Below are 19581 nucleotides of genomic sequence, written 5' to 3' on the forward strand. Positions count from 1 at the left end.
ATATTCTGATTATCTGGCAGCTGGGGAGGAACAATATTTCCATCTAGGTCCACACAACAACTCTTTATCTTAATATCTTTATATTTGTTTGGGGTTGCCTTTCTTCCATTTCATCTTTTTTTTTTTGTACAGCAATCTTTCTCCTCAAACCTACCACCTCTTTCTTTTCTTTCTCTTCCTCCCCCTCTTCTTCTCCTCCCTACTTCCTCTTCCTTTCTCCTTCTCCTCCTCTCTTCCTCCCTCTCTTACCCTCCCTCCTACTCTAATTTCCCTTCCCTTCCTTCCTCCCTTCTCTTGCTTCCCTCTCTCCCATTTCTTCTTCCATCTCTATTGCTGTATTCATTTTCAATTTTATATTTTCCACTATGGAGGCAACCCCGGTCTTTCTTTCATTTATCAAGTATATTTCTCAAAATTTCCCCTGATCTTTTTAATTATTAGCAGTATATTTCATCTTATTCCATTTTTTCTATTGAGCCCAGTGTAATCATCTTTATCTTTTTTTTTCAATTATTTCCTTTTCAATATTAACTCCTTGTTTCTCTTGCTTCTCATTCATCTTTTCTCTTTCTTTTTTTTTGCAAGCTAACCAATTCTCTGCTTCTTTATTTACTTTAAATGCCTCCCTTACTTTTTGAAACATCTCCCTTAGTGTCTCATATTCATCGTCCCAATTCTCCATATTTTCAATTTTAAAAGGCTAGGATTTTTAAGCTTATTCCTTTCATTTACATATGTGTGTGTGGGGGGTGCTTTTCAAGGAGCCACAAGGGGAACTGAGAGCAGAGTCATTCTGACAGTATCTTTTAAAGTTGCTTGGAAGACTCATTTTTTTCCCTAACAATAATGGTTTGTATACTTTGGAATAAAACATATACCTGGAAAAATATTTGCAAAACTTGGACAGAAGGAAAAGAAAGGCAGGACTGGACTATCAGTAGCTAGTTAGTTCATTGTTATCAGTGACTCCCACTGATTCTAAACTCATTTTAAGACTGGGATTGGTGACTACTGAAATTTAAGTATTCAACATTGGTCTCAGAAATCTTTGATTTGAACTATCAAATCTCTGATTTGAATTATCAAATCTTTGATTTGAGCCTTGATAGTACAGTGGTTTAGTGCACCCTGTTATTAACACAGCTGCCTGCAATTTCTGCTGGTTCGAATCTCTCCAAGGCTCAAGGTTGACTCAGCCTTCCATCCTTTCTAAGGTAGGTGAAATGAGGACCCAGTTTGTGGGGGCAATAAGCTGACTTTGTATAAAATATACAAAAGAATGAAGGCTATTGCTTAACGCATTGTAAGCCGCCCTGAGTCTCCGGAGAAGGGCGGCATATAAATCAAATAAAATAATAAATAAAATAATAATAAATAAATAACTTTGATTTGAACTATGGCAAGAAAAATTGTAAAATGGGGCAAAACTCACTTAACCATAATAATTTCTAGATATTTTAAGTGTAGAGAATTCAAGTGTTGAGAATGACTCATTATTTCGTCTCTTTTTCCACACTAGGTACCACTATTTGATTTTTTATCATTTTATTCAAATAACAACAGAAAACCCAATACAGTTCAGTATGAATTGGCTTTCCAGTCCTTCCTTGATGCATTTTTTCACATTGGTTATCTAGTTTAAATGCCAAAGAAAAATCAATGATATATTTTTCAGACCTTTGGAGGATCACACTGTCAATTGTTCACACTGCTCAAGCAAAATTAACAGGTGTGAATTAAGTTTTAGCTAAAAAATGGAGCTTTAATTCCAGAAGTCCATTCTTTAAACTTGGACTTCTGGAATTAAAAGGCTCTGGATTAAATGGTACTCCAGACAAAATATGGAGAAGAGTATCTTGCTTTTAGACATGATAATAGCTGTCTAGAAAGGTCAGTTATGAGCTATTTTGACATCATCAGAAATTTAATTTATTACCTGTTAAAAATGCAAAGACAAGAAGTACAAGGAGCAAATAAAAGACCTTCATGTTGGGGTTGGTTCTGGACTAAATCTTACTTGTGGACAGAAACCAGCTCTCAGCCCTCCTTGTGACTTCTTGAAAAGCATCCCCCCCCAGGTCCACCACCTGAGGAGGCAGGGGAGGACTGCAGGTTGATCCCAAGGGGGTCTGGGAATGGGTGTGAATTCATCCCACAGCCCTCTCCATCCCCTCCTCTATGAAATTGCTTTCTCCCACTCGCTGGTGGTCAGCAAATTCAAAAGGAACCCCCGGCTGAGAATCACTGCTCTAGATTAATTGATTCAGGGCATTTCTTTAGTGTTAACTAATAGTGTTAGCTATTTTTGTTACAGGGATAGATTTATATTGGAGCAGCCTGCAGGCTGCCCAAAGACTCTGCTCACCCTGTTTTTGCGAAAAACAGGCCCGTTTTTCACAAAAACGGGACATGCGGAGCAAGGCTTCAAGAGGCCAAAAAATGGCTGTATTCCATGTATTTTACTGTTACTATCTTCCTTAGTGGGTTGTGCAAACCACTATTCCAAACAATGCTATTTATAGGGGGTGGGGATGGGGGCAGTCGTGGGTTGCCCCGGTTCTCACCAGTTCTATAGAACTGGTAGTAAAACCGGCAGGAGGCCCCGCCCACTGACCCTGACATTATGAAAACGCTTCTGCGCATGTGCAGAAGAGCGCATGCATGTGGCCCCGCTGCAAACCAGTAGTAAAGGTAAGTAGAACCCACGCCTGGGTGGGGGGCACTGAGGATGAGTTTGTAGTACCAAGGGGGCGGTGGACTGAAAAAGTTTGGGAACCACTGCTCTAGAGGAGCACATAAAGCTGGTGTGGTAAGTGCTGAAAAAACTCCTTGCTGCAAAACTCTATGCAAATCTGTCAAAATGTGAATTCCATAAAACCTCCCTAGATTACCTAGGCTACCAAATATCAAGCGGAGGAGTGGAGATGGATCCAGGGAAAGTGAAAGCCATGTTAGACTGGCAATTCCCATGCCCCCGCAAACAGCTTCAAAGCTTCCTGGGTTTTGCGAACTTCTATAGACAATTCATCCCAGCATTCACAGAAGTTGCCTTGCCCTTAATGGAGCTATTAAAAACAGGGCTCCCTCCCATGAAACCATAACCAAGTCAACCACTCGCCTGGTCAATGGACTGCCAAAAGGTCTTTGAAAAATTAAAATGGCTCTTTGCTGAGGAGCTGATCCTCCAACACCCTAATCCAGAGAGACAGTTCATCGTCCAAGCAGACACCAGTGATGTAGCAGTGGCTTCTACAGAAGGCCCTACAAGGCCAGCTCCTGCCCTGCACATATGTATCCAAGAAATCACCAACACCAAGAGTAGGTGGGAAATTTGGGAGAAGGAAGCCTATGCAGTCCACTGGGCCCTCCTCTCCTGGAGACATTTTCTTGAAGAGGGTAAAGTGCCTTTTGAGGTTTGGACTGATCACTAAAACCTCAAAACCCTAATCCGCCCTCCCCCAGCAAACTCTCTCCCAAACAAATCCACTGGGCACAATACTTCTGGTGGTTTAACTTCAAGCTAAAATACATCCCGGGGGGGGGGGAACCTGCTAACCAATGCCTTATTGAGGAAACTGCAGTTTGATAGTTGGAGGGAAGAAGTCGTCCATGCCATAATCCTCCCAGCGGTGAAATGCACTTACCTTCACTACCGGTTCGGGAATGAGAGTGCATGCGCCTCTTCTGTGCCCCATCCCACTCATTCCATTTTTGCAAAAAAACGTGCAGAGGGTTTGGGTGGCCTGCAATGTGCTCCTGGGGGCCAGGGAGGGCAAAACCTTTTTTTTTCTTACTTACCTCTTCAAAATCTTGGTGCGTTTTATACACCGGTGTGTCTTATACACTGGTGCATCTTATAGTCCAAAAAATATGGTACATAAAAAGCTGTGCCACCTGTGCAGCCATGAAAATGAGACCAAGGAAACCTCCTAAGCTCCTCCAGCAAGTGGCCAACCCCAGCTGACCTTGGGAGGAAATCACAATGGACTTTATAGTTGAGCTTCCAGAGAGTGGAAGAAATACAATAATTGGGACGGTGATCAACTTGTTTTCCAAGCAAGCCCACTTCACTGCTTGCTCAGGATTGCACTAAACGAAGAAACTAGCAAAAATGTTTATCAAACAGATTTACTGGTTCCATGGAGTACCCTGCCAGGTAATCTCAGATCGAGGAATCGAATTCACCTCTAAGTTCTGGAGGGAGTTCCTGAAATCGGTCGAATCCAGTCAGGGACTCAGCTCAGCTTTCCATCTGAGTATGAACTCAGTCATGGTACGAGCGAACGCAATGGTGGAGCAATATATTAGATGTTATGTGGATTACCAACAAGAGAACTGGGTGGACTTATTACCGTTTGCAGAAGTGGCTTACAATAACGCCGTACATAGCAGCACCGGATTGATCCCCTTTCAGGTCACCAGCGGCATGGACTTTGTCCCCATGCCCAAGCTGCCAAGAGAACCACCTTCATCCATGACTCTGACCGAGTGGATGAAGTCACTAAAGAAGGAGTGGGAAAATACCAAACAAAGCGCTGGCAGAAGCCACTGAGCCAGCAGACAAACACTGATCTCTCCACCCCTCTTCCATATGGGAGATCAGGTTTACCTATCAACCAAATACATAAAATTGTGGTTGCCCAGTAAAAAGCTGAGACCTACATTTTTAGGATCTTTCCCAATAGTGAAAGTAATTAACCCAGTAACAGTTCAGCTTAACCTCACTCATATTAGGGAAAGTGCATCCTGTCTTTCACTGCACCTTGCTAAAGCCAGTGGTAGGGTCGAGATTAAGGCCACAGACCCGACCAGCACCTAAACCTATAGTGGTGCAAAGGGAGGTCCATTATGAAGTAAAGAAAATCCTAGACTCTTGATTATATAGAGGTCGATTACAGTATTTAGTTCAATGGAAAGGGTACCTTTTGTCTGAAGCTACTTGGGTTAAAAGCTGGGATGTAAAAACAGACAGATTAGTGAAGCAATTCCATGATAAATCCTCTGATAAGCTAAAGGGTCCCCCTTGGGGGGAGGAGAAAGAGGTGGTTAGGGAATGTGACATTAACCCCCTATGTTCCTCTTGTTGTAGGTTGAGAGAGGCAGCCTGTCAGCCCTGGAGACCATCTTTTTCTTTGGATCTTCAGGGCTGCCACACTTAGTGCTGTGGGAAACTGGGAGGGGGAATTGCATGGAGTGGTGGAGATATCTAGCCATAATAGCATTCCTTTCTCTGAGAGTCAAGGACATTCGTCCTGCACCTGGAGTGGTGTGACTGGGAGGTATCTCCAGTTGGGACGGTGCATTGATTGGACCATGCGATGGACACGTGAGTGCAGGGGAGGGAACTTGGACTTTCTTTTGGATGGGGAAAACCTGGAAGCTTTCAGATTTGGGTTTACCCAGATGTGCCAATATGACATCTCTAATAAAATGGAACTTTGGGGAACTTCTAGCCTTCTTTCGTTGGGGGTGTTACTTGGAACCCTGACACACTTCTTACTACAGACTTTCTTCACAGGCAACTTTTTACCAGTGATTTTGTTTTTCTTGTTTTGGTTTTTTGTTTTGGTGGTTCAGAAATGCAGGGAATGTGATAATGAAAACTTGGTACTGTCACAGGTAGACCCATATTTTACTTTATTTTATTTTGCTTTATTTTATTTTTATTATTTCTCAATTTATTCAGGAATGCTTCTCATTAATAGGAATAATAACCCTGATTAGTGAATCTATTTCCATTCATTTCTAATCCCAAATCAGCACATCATCTGCTGTTGAATTTCAATGGCATGTCTTTCAGTGACTCCAGGAGGCCTGCAAAGAATGAATTGTCCATCTCTGGATACCTAGTCCTAGGCAGACTATCCCTGTGGAGGGGAGGTACAAGATCATCTCAGCCATCAGAAAGAAGATTCCTATCAGGACGTCTTGAACACTAGATTGCCATCATGGAAACTGGAGAGGTTGGTTTAGATAATGTCCAAAGGAGAGGATGGACTGGTGTTGAGAATACTTAATTGATAGTAATATATGTGGAAAATGATGTAGTCTTAGTAGACCTTAAGCGTTTTACATGTATCAGCAATATGATGTAGTGTTTAAAAAACAACTACAACTCTTGACTTTGGCGTTTAGTCGTGCCGGTCACATGATCACGGAGACGTCTTCGGACAGTGCTGGTTCTTCGGCTTTGAAATGGAGATGAGCACCGCCCCCTAGAATCGGGAACAACTAGCACGTATGTGTGAGGGGAACCTTTTCCTTTACCTATGCAAATATCTTTTTGATAATGAGCTCAGAGAACTGAGGAAAGCTTGAAAACCAAAACTAAGGACATCAAAGATTACAAACATTTTTAAAATTATTGTTTATTAAAGCAAATGTATGATGAATGAAAAGTCAGAAAATTTGGATCATACATACAAAAGACAAGAATTTAAAAAGCAGAGATCCAGAGGAATTTAAAACTATTTAATAAGGATCTTAATAAAACCAATTCTTCAAGGGGGAGACAAATAGTGGACAGGGATTAAATTTAGATAAATAGATAAAGGAAAGTAGCAAAAGGAAGTAAGGATATCTTTAGAAATATTAAAAGGAAGAAAGGAGGAGAAAAAAAGTGTTAGGGTTAGGGTTATGCCCAAGTAGGGCATAAAAATGACTGGACAGAATAAAGGTGGTTAATGTTTTCCCTCTTATTAAGAGAGGGGAGCTTCAACCAGTCAGAAGAGCAAAGTTCTACAAGCCTTCAAGACTCCAGATTTACATTCTTCCTCAGACGTGTTTGTCTTTGCCAGATTAGGGCTTTTTTCTTCCAAATGTAGCAGAATTTAGAGACACCTTATAAGGAGCAACAACCAACAGGGCAGCAGGAGAGTTTCACTGACTTCTCTTTTCACTGGTTCCTTGGAAAAGAGTCCCTTGACTGGCCTCAAGTTACTGCCTCAAAAAGAACCTCAGACAATCCTCCAAGATTGGTTACAAGCCCCACATTTACAAAGCAGCAAATCTTAAACTATGTCCGTTGGTCAATTCTGCAGTCAGTTCTTTCCTCCCATTTCTTATTGTCTTTGTTGAGCATTTGCCTGAAAGGGGGCTGGCAGGATATAGGGAAGAAAAGCGCCCCAGGGTCCAGATGGGGAAGACATTTCGATAGGAGCTGTAGCTGATAGCACAAGTCTTGTTGAATACACCCGCAATATTCTCCTGTAAGCAAAACAAGAAATACAATGTAAAGCTTCCCTCTCATCTTTCCTGTACATTTGATAGCACAAAAGATTGTGCAGGAAAGGAAAATAAAACATGTGAATTACCTGCCACCTAACATACATGATCACATATGTTAGGAAGCTTCTAACAAGTTGACTTGCCTTGTATATCAAAAGAATAAAAAGTCTGCACATTTTAAGGATAATGTAGGAATTCAAAAAGGAGGGACTTGCTGTTGTTGAAATGGACTTAACCAAGAAGGGTATCAGAATAAATCAAAACTGAACCCATGATATTATTGCAAAGTAAAAGGCAGTAGTGGCAGATGCTTTTTGTTCTCCATCCATATTTAAGCATGATGTCAGCCACTTCATGAGAGTTTGGGGACAATCCACTTTAATGTATTTTAATTCATATATTAATTATTATTTAGCATATAGCAATAGCTTTGTGGATGGTGTGGTTATCCACTGACTGAGTTGCTTTGTTAGGCAGGAATAATAGCAATAGATGTAAGCCAGACCAGGGGTGGGTTCTACTTACCTTTACCTTTACTACGGGTTCACAATGGGGCCGCTTCACTTGTACGCTTCTGCACATGCGCAGAAGCTTGCTGATGACGTCAGGGTCGGTGGGCGGAGCCTCCCGCCGGTTTTACTGCCAGTTCTATAGAACCGGTTTGAACCGGGGCAACCCACCACTGAGCCAGACCATCTGTTACTACTGAAATGTATGCATGATGTTACTTTTAATGATTGGTTTACAGTGATGTGTGTTTCTGTGACTGGTTCATGGCAATGTATGCTTTTCAAACTTGCATAAAAAGGGAATCCACTGTAAGCAGGGATGTGCCCATTTTGGAACTTGCTTCTGGGCAATCTTTTATTTGCAAATAAAAGTCTTATTGCTTTCCACCTATCTGGTGTGGTTCATTGGATTTGCATGCCAGGTAAAAGGACCTAAGCTTTCTGGGAGAAGAGGACTTTGAGAACTAAGCCTTTTAAGCATTAATAACTGTTGGCATGGCAGTTCCTCAAGAGTAGGCTAAGAGTGGGAAAGAATATACCACCTAGCTGGTATGGTGTGCAGAAGATAAGTAAAAACTTATCAGTAGATCCTACAGAGCAATAGGAAAGAAACTTTTTTGATGCTGAAAAATCTGCAGGTAACCCAGAGAGAAGGATTATAAGGGCTAAGTAACTGAGGCATAATGCTTTTAAAGCAAAGACAGGTAAACTGAAAAAAGAGACATTTTACCTGAGGCCAGTCCCCATTAGGCAGCTGTTTCTCAATCAATAGTTTAATTCCCTTTTCCAGAACTCGGACATCTGGGTACCTGCAAAGCAAAATGAACCAATCTGATGTAGTGGTTATGAGGCTGGACAGAAACTGGGAGCCAGTAAATTCTAGTGCTAACTTAATCATGAAACCTGGCTAGATGACTCTGGGCCAGTCACTCTTTCCCAATCTAATTCATCCCACAGAGGGCAAGAGGAGGAGGTCAGAGCATAATGTGCATTGCCTTGAGTGCATATCATAAAGGCAGGATAGAAATCACCATCCTCCCCTTCTCCTCCCCTGCTCCCTAGAAAACTGCTACAGGCAGATTCAGGGAACTTAACTTCCAGTTAAATTTAGAGAAAGAAAAGGTAGCGCAGGAAACATTTATGTTCAGAAAAGCTCTTTTTCCATGTGCTGCAGTACCCCAAGCACAAAAATCCAGTCCAATCTCTTGTTAGAATTTCTATCAGAGGCCTGAGATTACCCAGTTCACGGCAAACAACTAGAAAGGTGGCTGAGGGCATTGCTGAAGGGTCTTATGGTGTATAGTAGGTCTTCAGATAGACTCTATTCCCAGCTCAGCACACTTTATTTGAACTGATAGAAAATTGAATGTGGATGTGAGACTATGGAGAAAGTGCTGTTTCAGGAGACATCCTAAGGATACTGTTTTGTACAGTTACAACACCTATATTGGAAGTTGTTGTGTGGACCTAGATGGAAATATTGTTCCTCCCCAGCTGCCAGATAATCAGAATATCAAAATAATCAGTGCTACCTGACATATGATTAGAGCAGAGGCCATTGTTATAGGAAACCAAAGGCAATGGATCCTGCAAGCTCTTACCTAGCAGCCATGAGTCCCAAGAGAGCCCAACAGGTGTTGTGGATCTGCGATGCAATGCTCTGGACGTATCTGCGTTGTTCACAAGACTCAAAGTCCTCTCCCCAACCACCATCCTCCATCTGCTTGGAGACTAAGAACTCACAAGCCTGGGACACTGCCTGACAGGCCACTCTAGGAGGAGAAAGGCAGAAGGATGGAAATCCACGCTTGCCAAAAGAGTGATTGGAAGAGCAAGGAAAAAGATTTTATCCTACATTGCTCATGAGAAGTTTCTTCCACTGCCAATCTTTCCGTCTAGCCAGCAGAAATGAAAGGAGAAAGGAGGTGACTCACCCACCACAGTACGTCTGCTGCATACAAGCATGTGCTTCCAATCCAAACCATGTGCCGTAAGTGAAGCACACACCCCAGCTTCTAAAAAGGAGAAGAAATCAGTCAGCCAATGCAGACTGCTGGGGCAGAAAGGAAAGGAGAGTAAAATACTGGGCTGTCTGTAGTTCATTCTCTTCAGCAGAGAGGGGGAGGAGAAAGGGAAAGAGAGAGGGAGGGGAGAGAGAGAGAGAGAGAGAGGGAGGGAGGGAGGGAGGGAGAGGGAGATGTGCCTGCCAGAAACAGGAGGGATCTTCCAAGTCCACGGTGGGTATCCTTCTGCTACAATGATAAAGGGTCACTGAGTGCAACCCAACAAGTGAGAAAACAGGATCCGTGAAACAAACCAGGGATTTCACTATTTGTGATGACACATTTTCCTATCCAAAGAAATGTCTGGAATAAACAGCCCTAATTTAGAAGATACTCACCCTTCCCAGGACCCATCAGCTCTCTGCTTTTTCTGACAATACCTCAAGCCCTTTTGCAGTATCTCTCTAAGTAAAAAGGAGAACACAATGGGAAACCATTTTAACATATCCGCTGTCTGTTCTCTCCCTCCTAAGCAATCAACATTTTCTCTCCCCTTAAGGAATAATGATCTGTTTCCTCCCCTGCCCTGATTCTGCAGTTTGTCCTCCAGCAGACTTTCTCAGGAAGAAGGTCCAGTAAAATAAAATAAAGTAAAATAAAAGTAACCTCTGAAAGAGTCTTTCCTTCTACCCTCACTCCCCTTTGTTTACCTGATTTCCAGGGTTCTGTGTTCCGGGAAGCACTTGTGGAAATGCTTCAGCGCCTGCATCACAGCAGAGGTACATTCCACATATGTATAGTCAACCATGATATCACCTAAACACACACGGCAACAAGTAGGTCAGGATGATCTGGATGTTGGATGCAGAACATACTTTTCTTTCTTCCAGTGAAATTCTGGCACATGGTTTTACATGGTGAAGCCATCAAAGGGCCAAGAAAACTGCTCGGCAGTGGGAAAGTGGGGGAGGGGTAGTAGATTCAACCCATCTTTATTCTAAGGAGGCAACCATCCCTTGGCCAGAATAAACAGTAGCAGAGACTGACATCAATTGTCGAGAAGGGGAGCTGAAGACCCTCTAGAACCGCGATGGCGAACCTATGGCACACGTGCCAGACATGGCACGCAGAGCCCTCTGTGGATACGCATGCAGTCACCCTAGCCCAACTCCAGTCACGTTTCTCCATTGCATTTCACTCAATCAATTCCAACTTCTCCCGAAAGAAAAAGATCTCACCAAGTTGGAATTGATTGAGTGAACTTTTTCACTTGTGCGCTTCACAATGGGGGAGACAGGGTCCCATCCTCCTCCTGAAGCCCATTATGACGTGCTGCCACAATGCGACCATGCTTGGTCTCGGCTCGGCAAAAAAAGCAGTTGCTTTTCCTGCAGAGCTGCCTATGTTGGGATGCCCCACCTCCCCACCAGGCTCGTTGGCCTTTAGACGTCATTTCCACCACCCAGCACCCAGCACGGGAGGGGGGGAGAGAGAAACAGAGGGAGGCAGAGAGAGGAGGAGAGAGGGAGAGAGAAACAAAGAGAGAGGGAGGGAGGGAAAGAGAAATGATATTAGAAAAGTTTTTCTTTTTTATTGTTGCTAAACGTTATGTTTCAAAAGCAGAAAAAGCAGGGGTGACATGCTCCTGGTTCGGACCGGATCACCTAATCCGGTAGCGATGGCGGCGGGTGGTTCGGAGAACCGATAGCAAAAATCCCTGCACACACACCCCCATGCCCAGCTGAGTCGCATGATCATCAGAGGCTTTTTTTTTTTTTAACTTTTCAAAGCATTTTTCTACAACCTCTTCCAACAAAAAAATGCTTTTAAAATTAAAAAAATAAGCCTCTGATGATCAAAAAATTTTTACATACTATTCGAACCCACATAGGTCCTGGTCCAGGTTAGACATGGCATGGGTAACTAATATGTTGATGTCAGAAATAGAAACAGTAGAAATATTGTCTAATAAGTGGGCTGATCACAACCCAATAATGTTGACATGGAAGGGATGGTGGAGGAAAAAAAGCAGATGGACAATGAATACAGAGCTATTGAAAGAAAAGGAATATAAGGAGTATATGGAGAAGGAATTAGAATTGTTCTATAAGGAAAATACAAAACAGCACACCTCCCTACAAAACTTATGGGACACAACTAAGACATATGTAAGAGGTCTAACAATAGTCTATAATGCAAAACGGAAAAAAGAGAGGGAAAAAGATTACAACAAAGTGCTAGAAGAAATTCAAAATTGGGAAAGAAAATTACAAGAAAACCCAGGAGATGAACAAATTAGGGTTAATTGGACAGCAGCGAAACATAATCTGAACATATTAGAACAGGGGAAATATGTAATGGCATTGAAATACATAAAGCAGAATTACTTTGAGCAAGCAAATAAACTGGGGAGGTGGCTGGCATATAGGCTGAGGAAAGAAAGGGGAAAAAGAATAATTCAGAAATTACAGGATAAAAAGGGTATAATCCAACAGAGTTTAGAGAAGAAAAAGGAGATAATAATTCAATATTACCAAGAGCTTTATGAGAAAGATAAAGTAACAGTAGAGGAAATAGAACAATACTGAAATGTGGGGAAGGGATGCCAATATTAACAGAGGAAGAAAAAGAATTACTAGACAAGGAAATTACCATAGGGGAGTTAAAAGAAGCATTGAAGAGACAAAAAAATAACAAAACGCCGGGGACTGATGGCCTACCAATGGAGTTTTATAAAAGTTTAGGGGACTCACTAAATGGGACATTATTAGAAACATGAGGCATTGACGGAGGCAAAGTTACCAAAAACATGGAGAGAAGCATATATTTCCCTGATACCGAAAGAAGGAGCAGATACAACATTAATAAAAAATTATAGACCGATCTCCTTATTAAATACCGATTATAAAATTTTCATGACCATAATTGCAAATAGGATGAAAAAAATACTAAATAATAGAATACACCCGGATCAGAATGGCTTTTTGCCCAAAAGACAAATAAAAAACAATATAAGAATGGTAATAAATGTTTTAGAATACCATGAGATGCATCCAGAAAGACAGATAACACTGATATTTTTGGATGCACAAAAAGCATTTGACCAAGTTAACTGGCAGTTCATGATACATCAAATTAAAAATATGAAATTTGGAGAGAAATTTACAAGAATGATATCGTCAATATATAAGAATCAAAAGGCAAGCATATTAGTAAATGGAGACCCAACAAAATTATTTGGAATAAATAAAGGAGTAAGGCAGGGCTGCCCATTGTCGCCCTTACTTTTTATTATGACTCTGGAAAACTTGCTAATTAGAATTAGGTCAAATAAAGAAATAAAAGGATTAAACGTAAAAAAAGAAGAATACAAGCTCCAAGCCTTTGCGGACGACCTTGTCTTCTTTATAGAAGATCCAATAAAAATAACACCCAAATTAATAAAAGAAATTGAGGAATTTGGAAAGGTAGCGGGTCTAAAAATTAATAGGAAAAGACCCAAATGATAACGAAAAATATAATAGCAAAACAAGTAGAAAAATTAGCAAAAGACTCAGTATTACAGGTAGTCAAAAAAGTGAAATACCTAGGGATAAATTTGACAGCCAGAAGTACAATGATAAAAGAGAATAACTATGGACCTTTGGTCCAAAAAATAAAAGAAGATTTGGAAAAATGGGGGAAATTAAAATTGTCATTGTTGGGGAGAATCGCAGCAATAAAATCAAATATACTGCCAAACAATCCTAATAAAATTAGATAAAAAATTATTTAGCAATTTGGATAAAATAACTACAAAATTTGTGTGGGAGGGGAAAAAATCAAGAATTAAATTAAGTATATTACAAGATGACAAAACTAGAAGTGGATTTGGACTCCCGGCATGGGAAAAACATTATAAAGCCTCAATCTTAACATGGATTAGAGAATGGGTAACCCTGGAAAATCAAGGATTATTAAATTTAGAAGGTCACGATTTAATGATGGGATGGCATGCCTTTTTATGGAGCCCTAGAAATAAAATATACAAACACTTTAGTAACCATATTATTAGGAAATCATTAATTGACATATGGCAAGAGATAAAAAGCAAACAGAAAAAATGCTTTGAGAAGTTTAAAACAAAAAAGTTGGCCACGCCCACCCAGTCACATTACTCCCCCCCACCAAGCCACGCCCACAGAACCGGTAGTAACACATTTTACATTTCACCCCTGAGAAAAAGTCACCCCAAAGGAGTCCCACTCCACACTGAAGTGAACCAAACACCGGGGTCTACCCACTAAATGGCCCCATGAAGCCTGCTTCCAAACTCCACCAAGCACAGTTCCACAGCTCACACATCCCTCCCAGCCAGCGACAGAGCAGCAGAGGGGAAGGTGCACGCCCTGCCTGCTCTGCTCTTGCTGGCCAGAAGTGAGGTTCCATGCCGCTGCCTTCAGGCCAGAACACCACATTTGCTTATTTGCTGGTCACCTCTGAGGAGGGAGCTGCGCTCAGGCTACCCAGGCCCCCACCACGGGGGGAGAGAGGGAGACCGAGGGGGGTCTCCCCGACAGGATCCAAGTTGGAGTTGCCTTATTTTGTGTGGATCTCTAACACTTGGCTTTGCCTGCCAGCCTCCACTCCCCCTCCACAGCCCAAGTGCTTGGATTCACACAACACTTGAAGCTGGACAGGAGAGCATGGATAGATAGATAGATAGATAGATAGATAGATAGATAGATAGATAGATAGATAGATAGATAGATGTAGATAAGTAGGTAGATAGACAGACAGACAGACAAATGAGACACAGAGAGAGAGATAAAGCGATGGAGGGAGGGAAAGAGAAAGACAGAGAGAGCAGGGAGGGAAAGACAAAGAGAGAGAGGGAAAGAGAAAGGGAGAAGGAGGAAAAGAGAGAGGGGGAAGAGAGAGGGAAGGAAAGAGAGAGAAAGAAAGAGAGGAGGGAAAGAGAAATGATATTACAAAAGGTTTTTTTATTGTTGCTAAACATAATATTTCAAAAGCAGGAAAAAATGAAGGGGCATAAAAGTGCATTTATCACATTTTTCTTAGAACAATTAGCTGAACTCTGCATTTATCATTATTTTAGGTAATAAAACCTCATTATTCAGGTTAAATTGCCGTGTTGGCACATGGGTTTTGTGTTGCAGTTTGGGCACTCGGTCTCTAAAAGGTTCACCATCACTGCTCTAGAGAAAGTAAAGAAGGCATATAAGTCTTCATTCTTACCAAATACCTCTGAAGGATTCAACAGCTCCAGCAACCAGCCCCCGCGCATGGTTTCATAGGTTGAAAAGCCACCATCAGCATTCTGCATGTTTAGTAGCTGAAGAGAGAGGACAAAGAACAATCTGACTTGGCCAAAGAGGAGTCTTCAGGAAGCCTCAAAAAGTTTCAGAAGTTATCTGCCTTGAAAATCTTCTCTAATGGAGCCATGACTCCATCTGGATGTATATTCAGTCCCCTACTTCCCTGAAAATCACAAGGTATGAATTCAATCTAAGCTTATTGTTTGTGGGCACACCTTGTACTGCTGCTTTTATTTGGCTATTATTGTTTCTGTTTTGCTTTGTTATTTACCACCTAAAGTCATAATTGATCAGGGCAACTAAAAATATAAGAGAGAGCCCTACTGCTTGTCTGGAAATCTCTACATGTAGTCCTCGGGTTATGACCCTAACTGGAAATGGAATTTCTGTCATTAAGCAAAGCAGTCATTAAGCAAAACATTGCAGGACAATGCCATTTAGCAATGGTCAATGGACAAGGACTTCCCACCTCTCTACCCTGCATGAATTGCCTCTGGTTTAAATCCACCCCCCCAAGCTATCTCCTCAGTATTTCTGCCCTTTTGGTCGCTCTGCACAGCATGGCCAAGAAGAAGATAAGTGGGAGAGATGGATTCTCAGGAAGAAATTTACTTTTCTGTGCTCACCACATTTACAGCATCAAAGAGACGACTGGGGGGGATGTGTTCTTTGATGAATGGGCACTTTTCCTGTAACAGTATCACAGATTTCAGACCTTCTGCAGTACAGTCAGCAACAATCCAGCCACAGTCACAAGTACTGAAGGGAAATCCACCCTAGTGGTTATTAGACAATAGTGGTTTAGTTTGGTTTGGAGCACAGAACACAAAAAAAGAACACAAAAGAAAACAAACTAAAAGATTTAGATTGCAAACTAAAATAGCAACATTCATCGAGAAGAAATAAGTGAATTACATATCCTGGTTAACTAAAGTTAATGAAATATGGTGAATATCAAACACAGGTAAATACTTGTAAAAAGCTAATGATTAGTATGTAAACTATTAGGAGGAATGAGTATGTTGAATGAGGTGGGAAAGGTAACCTTGAGAAATATGTGTCATAAAACAAAAAGAGAAAAAACCAAGAATGTATGCTTACATGAGTATTAATTGAATGCAAAATAACCAATACAAAAGAGATTATAAAAGAAAAGTCAATGAGTTGAGAGAAAGGGGACAACTAAAAACATATTGTATGTTTGGATGGAGTTGATGAGATTGTAAAAAAGGAAAAATAGTAAATTACGCAAGGCATCTATGAAGCAGTGTCAGAACATGGAATCAAGGATGACTTACAAAGATGGAAAAGTGAATGGTGGTATTAGGCTCAACTATTTTTCCTTTTTTCTTATTCTTATGCTCTAATTTCTCTGGCTTACTATTTCTTTCTCTCTTTCAGCACTTTGTATAGCACTGTTTACCCCCAAAGTGATATGTATGCATATAAATCTTCTGCATGGTCACAAATGTTGATTTAAACACATTGCTCTAGCACTCAGGAACTAGCAACAAGGTCATGAAAATTCCTTCTTGGGGTAAAAATTACCAGGCAAGATACTCTATTTGCCTCTGTTTAGCATATGTGAGCTGCAAGTCTAGATATTTGTTGACCTGTATCTAGAAGATGGCAGCAATGAAACTCTTCTTCTCTAACAATGATGCAGATTTTTGCAGTATGGATCTTGCAGCTTTATTTTAAATGCCTTGAGTGAATGAGACTCCACAATCAATTCCAATGCCACTCTCACCAGTGGTGGGTTTTTACCGGTTCATCCCGGTTCAGAACTGGTACCGGGTGAACCAGTAGCGGCGGCAGCAGGTGGCTACACCTACTCACCTGGATGTTATCACTGATGCTCTGCGCACGTGCAGAAGGTTACCAATGGCTACAACCTTTCACTGAACAATCTCATCCACAATCCTACAGTGTGACTGTCCCTGACGTTTTACACTGTTAGATCATTCAGCACACAAGCAGGAATGCAGAAGGCTCCACAAAATCCACTGAAAAATTACAAACCTACTTTGCTTCTTTCACCCTTTTTATTCACCCTAGCTGTTCTGTCCTAGGGCACAGAGAACTTTTCACAGCTAATTTAAGATCTTGTTTCCACTTTCTGTCACCTCGTACAATCATACCTTGCTCATCTGACGGTAGTACTTTTCATAATTAGGTGGATTATCTGGAATCTGGAGGAGATAGAATATTATAATGAAACGCATCTTGCAGGAGTAAACCACAATAAAGCTATTTAGTTCTAGCTATGGGCTTGAGGAAAAAGAACCAGTTTGGTGTAGTGGTTAAGGTGGTAGCCTAGGAACCTGGAGATTGTGAGTTCTAGTCCCACCATAAGCATGAAAGCCGGCTGGGTGATTTTGGACCCGTAATTCTCTCTCAGCCCAACCTACCTTACGGGGTAGTTGTGGGGAAAAACTTGAGCTATTTACAAAAATAATAAAGGCATGATATAAAAAATAAATAATAAAATGAGAACGGATAGGAGGTATCATTTCCTTTCTCCATAGTTCTATTTTCCAGATGCAGGGTTTTCATTTTTAAGAAGAGCTATGGACTTAGAACTTTTTATCCACCTATCAAGTACTTTCTAAGGATCTGGGATAGGCAGTTGTTGTTGTTGGGATTATCAGAAATGGTTAGTTTGTTCTCTGATGTGATTAGTTCTTTTTAATCAAATGTGCAACTAGACACAATGTCTGTAGGATGTAACTCAGTGGTCGCTGGAAAAGAATCCTTCAAGTATAATCAGAGACTAGAATGTGATATTTTTACCTGTGCGATTCTGAAATGCTGATGTGCAAGTGTCAGACAGCTGTCAAATTTAGGCTTCTCCTGGGCACCAGCCTTTTAAATAAAAGAGTTTAACTTCAAGTAAAACAAAAACATCATTTTAGATTCCAATCAATCTCTGTAATTTTTATTTAATATTTTATTATCATTAATTTCTGTTCAGGGTTTATGGCTAGAATACTATGTGCACTCACTGCAGATCGTAGCCAATATAGTTATATTAATTATATTCAGTTTAAAAATGTAAATAAAATAAGGAAGGAAAAGAAGCCAGAATAAGGCTATTAGCACCCTGAATGGATAGAGTGGAAGGTGATGTAATTTCATTTGTTTCCTTTTTCTCTCACAATTGCAATTTGAAACTGAAAGAACTGCTTTGGGGCAGGGTTCTTGTTTAAATTATGATATAGGAAAGTGCAGCTAGTTAACTTTTCCACAAAGTTCATTAAAATTAATAAGAAAAACTTGTGAAAAAAAGATGTTACCTCCAGAAAAGCTTGAACAGCAAATGCTGTATCCCAAACCTGTGATCCATTGGTGCCCTAAAAGAGAAGATAGTTTGAAATGACGCTTTTTGATTGTATTTTGAAATATTCAGCATGCATACTGTTTCAGCCAGCAAACTACATAAAATCAATTCCAGCTGGTCTCCCTTCCAAGAGTACAGTATGCTAAGGGCTTCCAGGAACCCTTCCTCTAGCATCAACAGTTTCTACCTGGAACTGTACTCAAGACAATCTCTCTCTCCTGCAATAAAAACTTTGACAGTCCTTTGCTATTGGAATTACTTTCTAAACGTACCCCTTTCCACACATGGAGCAAGAAAAAAATGTTTGTCATTCCTGAACTCATAGCTTACTTTATCACTCTTCTTTTCTCACACTTAATGGCTGGTGTGTGTGTGTGTGTGTGTGTGTGTGTAGAAATTTATCAGAAGAAAATTGATCAGAAGAAGAAAAACAGTTCTCCACCTCCCTAATCCCAACTTCCTCTTTGGAAATGAATTTTACAGTCACTCATGCCCAGTCGCATCCTGGCTTGACTAGACTACTCAATGCACTCTAAATGGGGCTCCATTTGAAGACTACCTGGAAGCTTCAATTTTTTTTTTAAATTTGATTTATATGCTGCCCTTCTCCGGAGACTCAGGGCGGTTTACAATGCGCTAACAATGCGCTAAGCAATAGCCTTCATACTTTTGTATATTTATACAAAGTCAGCTTATTGCCCCCACAATAGCAACAATATAGACAGTGACAGGCATGCCCATCAGTATGCCTATTTAAAGCTTCTGCTTTACAAGCTGCACTTGTCATTTGTTTCCAGGTGTGATTTAAGGTGCCGTTACATATAAAGCACTACGTGGCATAGGGCTTGCTTGCTTCAGGGACTGCCTGTCTCTCCTTGCATTTGCCTGGCAGTTTTGTTCCTGCGGGGTTGGCATGCTTTGGGTTCCTTGGATTAAACAATGTCATCTATCTATCTATCTATCTATCTATCTATCTATCTATCTATCTATCTATCTATCTATCTGGACTCTAGAAGTAGATCTTCCCAGTGGCAGCACCTGCCCTCTGGGAACAGATTCCCCCAAGATACAAATGGCCCCCATTCTGTTATTGTTTGGAAGAGTTAGGAAGACTTGGCTTTTCACTCAGGGCTTTGACATGGAGGACCCTTCACTTCATCATGCTTGCCATCTTTTAGCTTTTT

The 19581-nt window shown here is 41.0% G+C and overlaps 1 protein-coding gene across 12 annotated transcripts in view; it reads right to left on the reverse strand.

The window, feature by feature from the left end:
- Positions 1–6352: 6352 nt before the first annotated feature.
- LSS (lanosterol synthase) overlaps positions 6353–19581 on the reverse strand; it is a 59936-nt gene continuing 46707 nt past the window's right edge. For 7 of the 12 annotated variants that reach the window (XM_087886067.1, XM_087886057.1, XM_087886071.1 and 4 more), the window contains 11 exons: positions 18354–18410; positions 17851–17922; positions 17199–17249; positions 15684–15833; positions 14978–15074; positions 10450–10555; positions 10138–10203; positions 9671–9751; positions 9338–9508; positions 8467–8545; positions 6353–7206 (listed from right to left, as the gene is read on the reverse strand). In XM_087886067.1, coding sequence (XP_087742193.1) covers positions 6994–7206; positions 8467–8545; positions 9338–9508; positions 9671–9751; positions 10138–10203; positions 10450–10555; positions 14978–15074; positions 15684–15833; positions 17199–17249; positions 17851–17922; positions 18354–18410 — 1143 coding nt within the window. In that variant the 3' untranslated portion in view covers positions 6353–6993. The remainder of the gene's footprint in view (positions 7207–8466; positions 8546–9337; positions 9509–9670; positions 9752–10137; positions 10204–10449; positions 10556–14977; positions 15075–15683; positions 15834–17198; positions 17250–17850; positions 17923–18353; positions 18411–19581) is intronic. The other 5 variants (XM_087886083.1, XM_087886060.1, XM_087886088.1 and 2 more) reach the window with 2 other exon arrangements.

Source organism: Pantherophis guttatus, chromosome 1 (assembly GCF_059756535.1).
Source record: "Pantherophis guttatus breed Tessera chromosome 1, ASM5975653v1, whole genome shotgun sequence".
NCBI lineage: Eukaryota > Metazoa > Chordata > Lepidosauria > Squamata > Colubridae > Pantherophis > Pantherophis guttatus.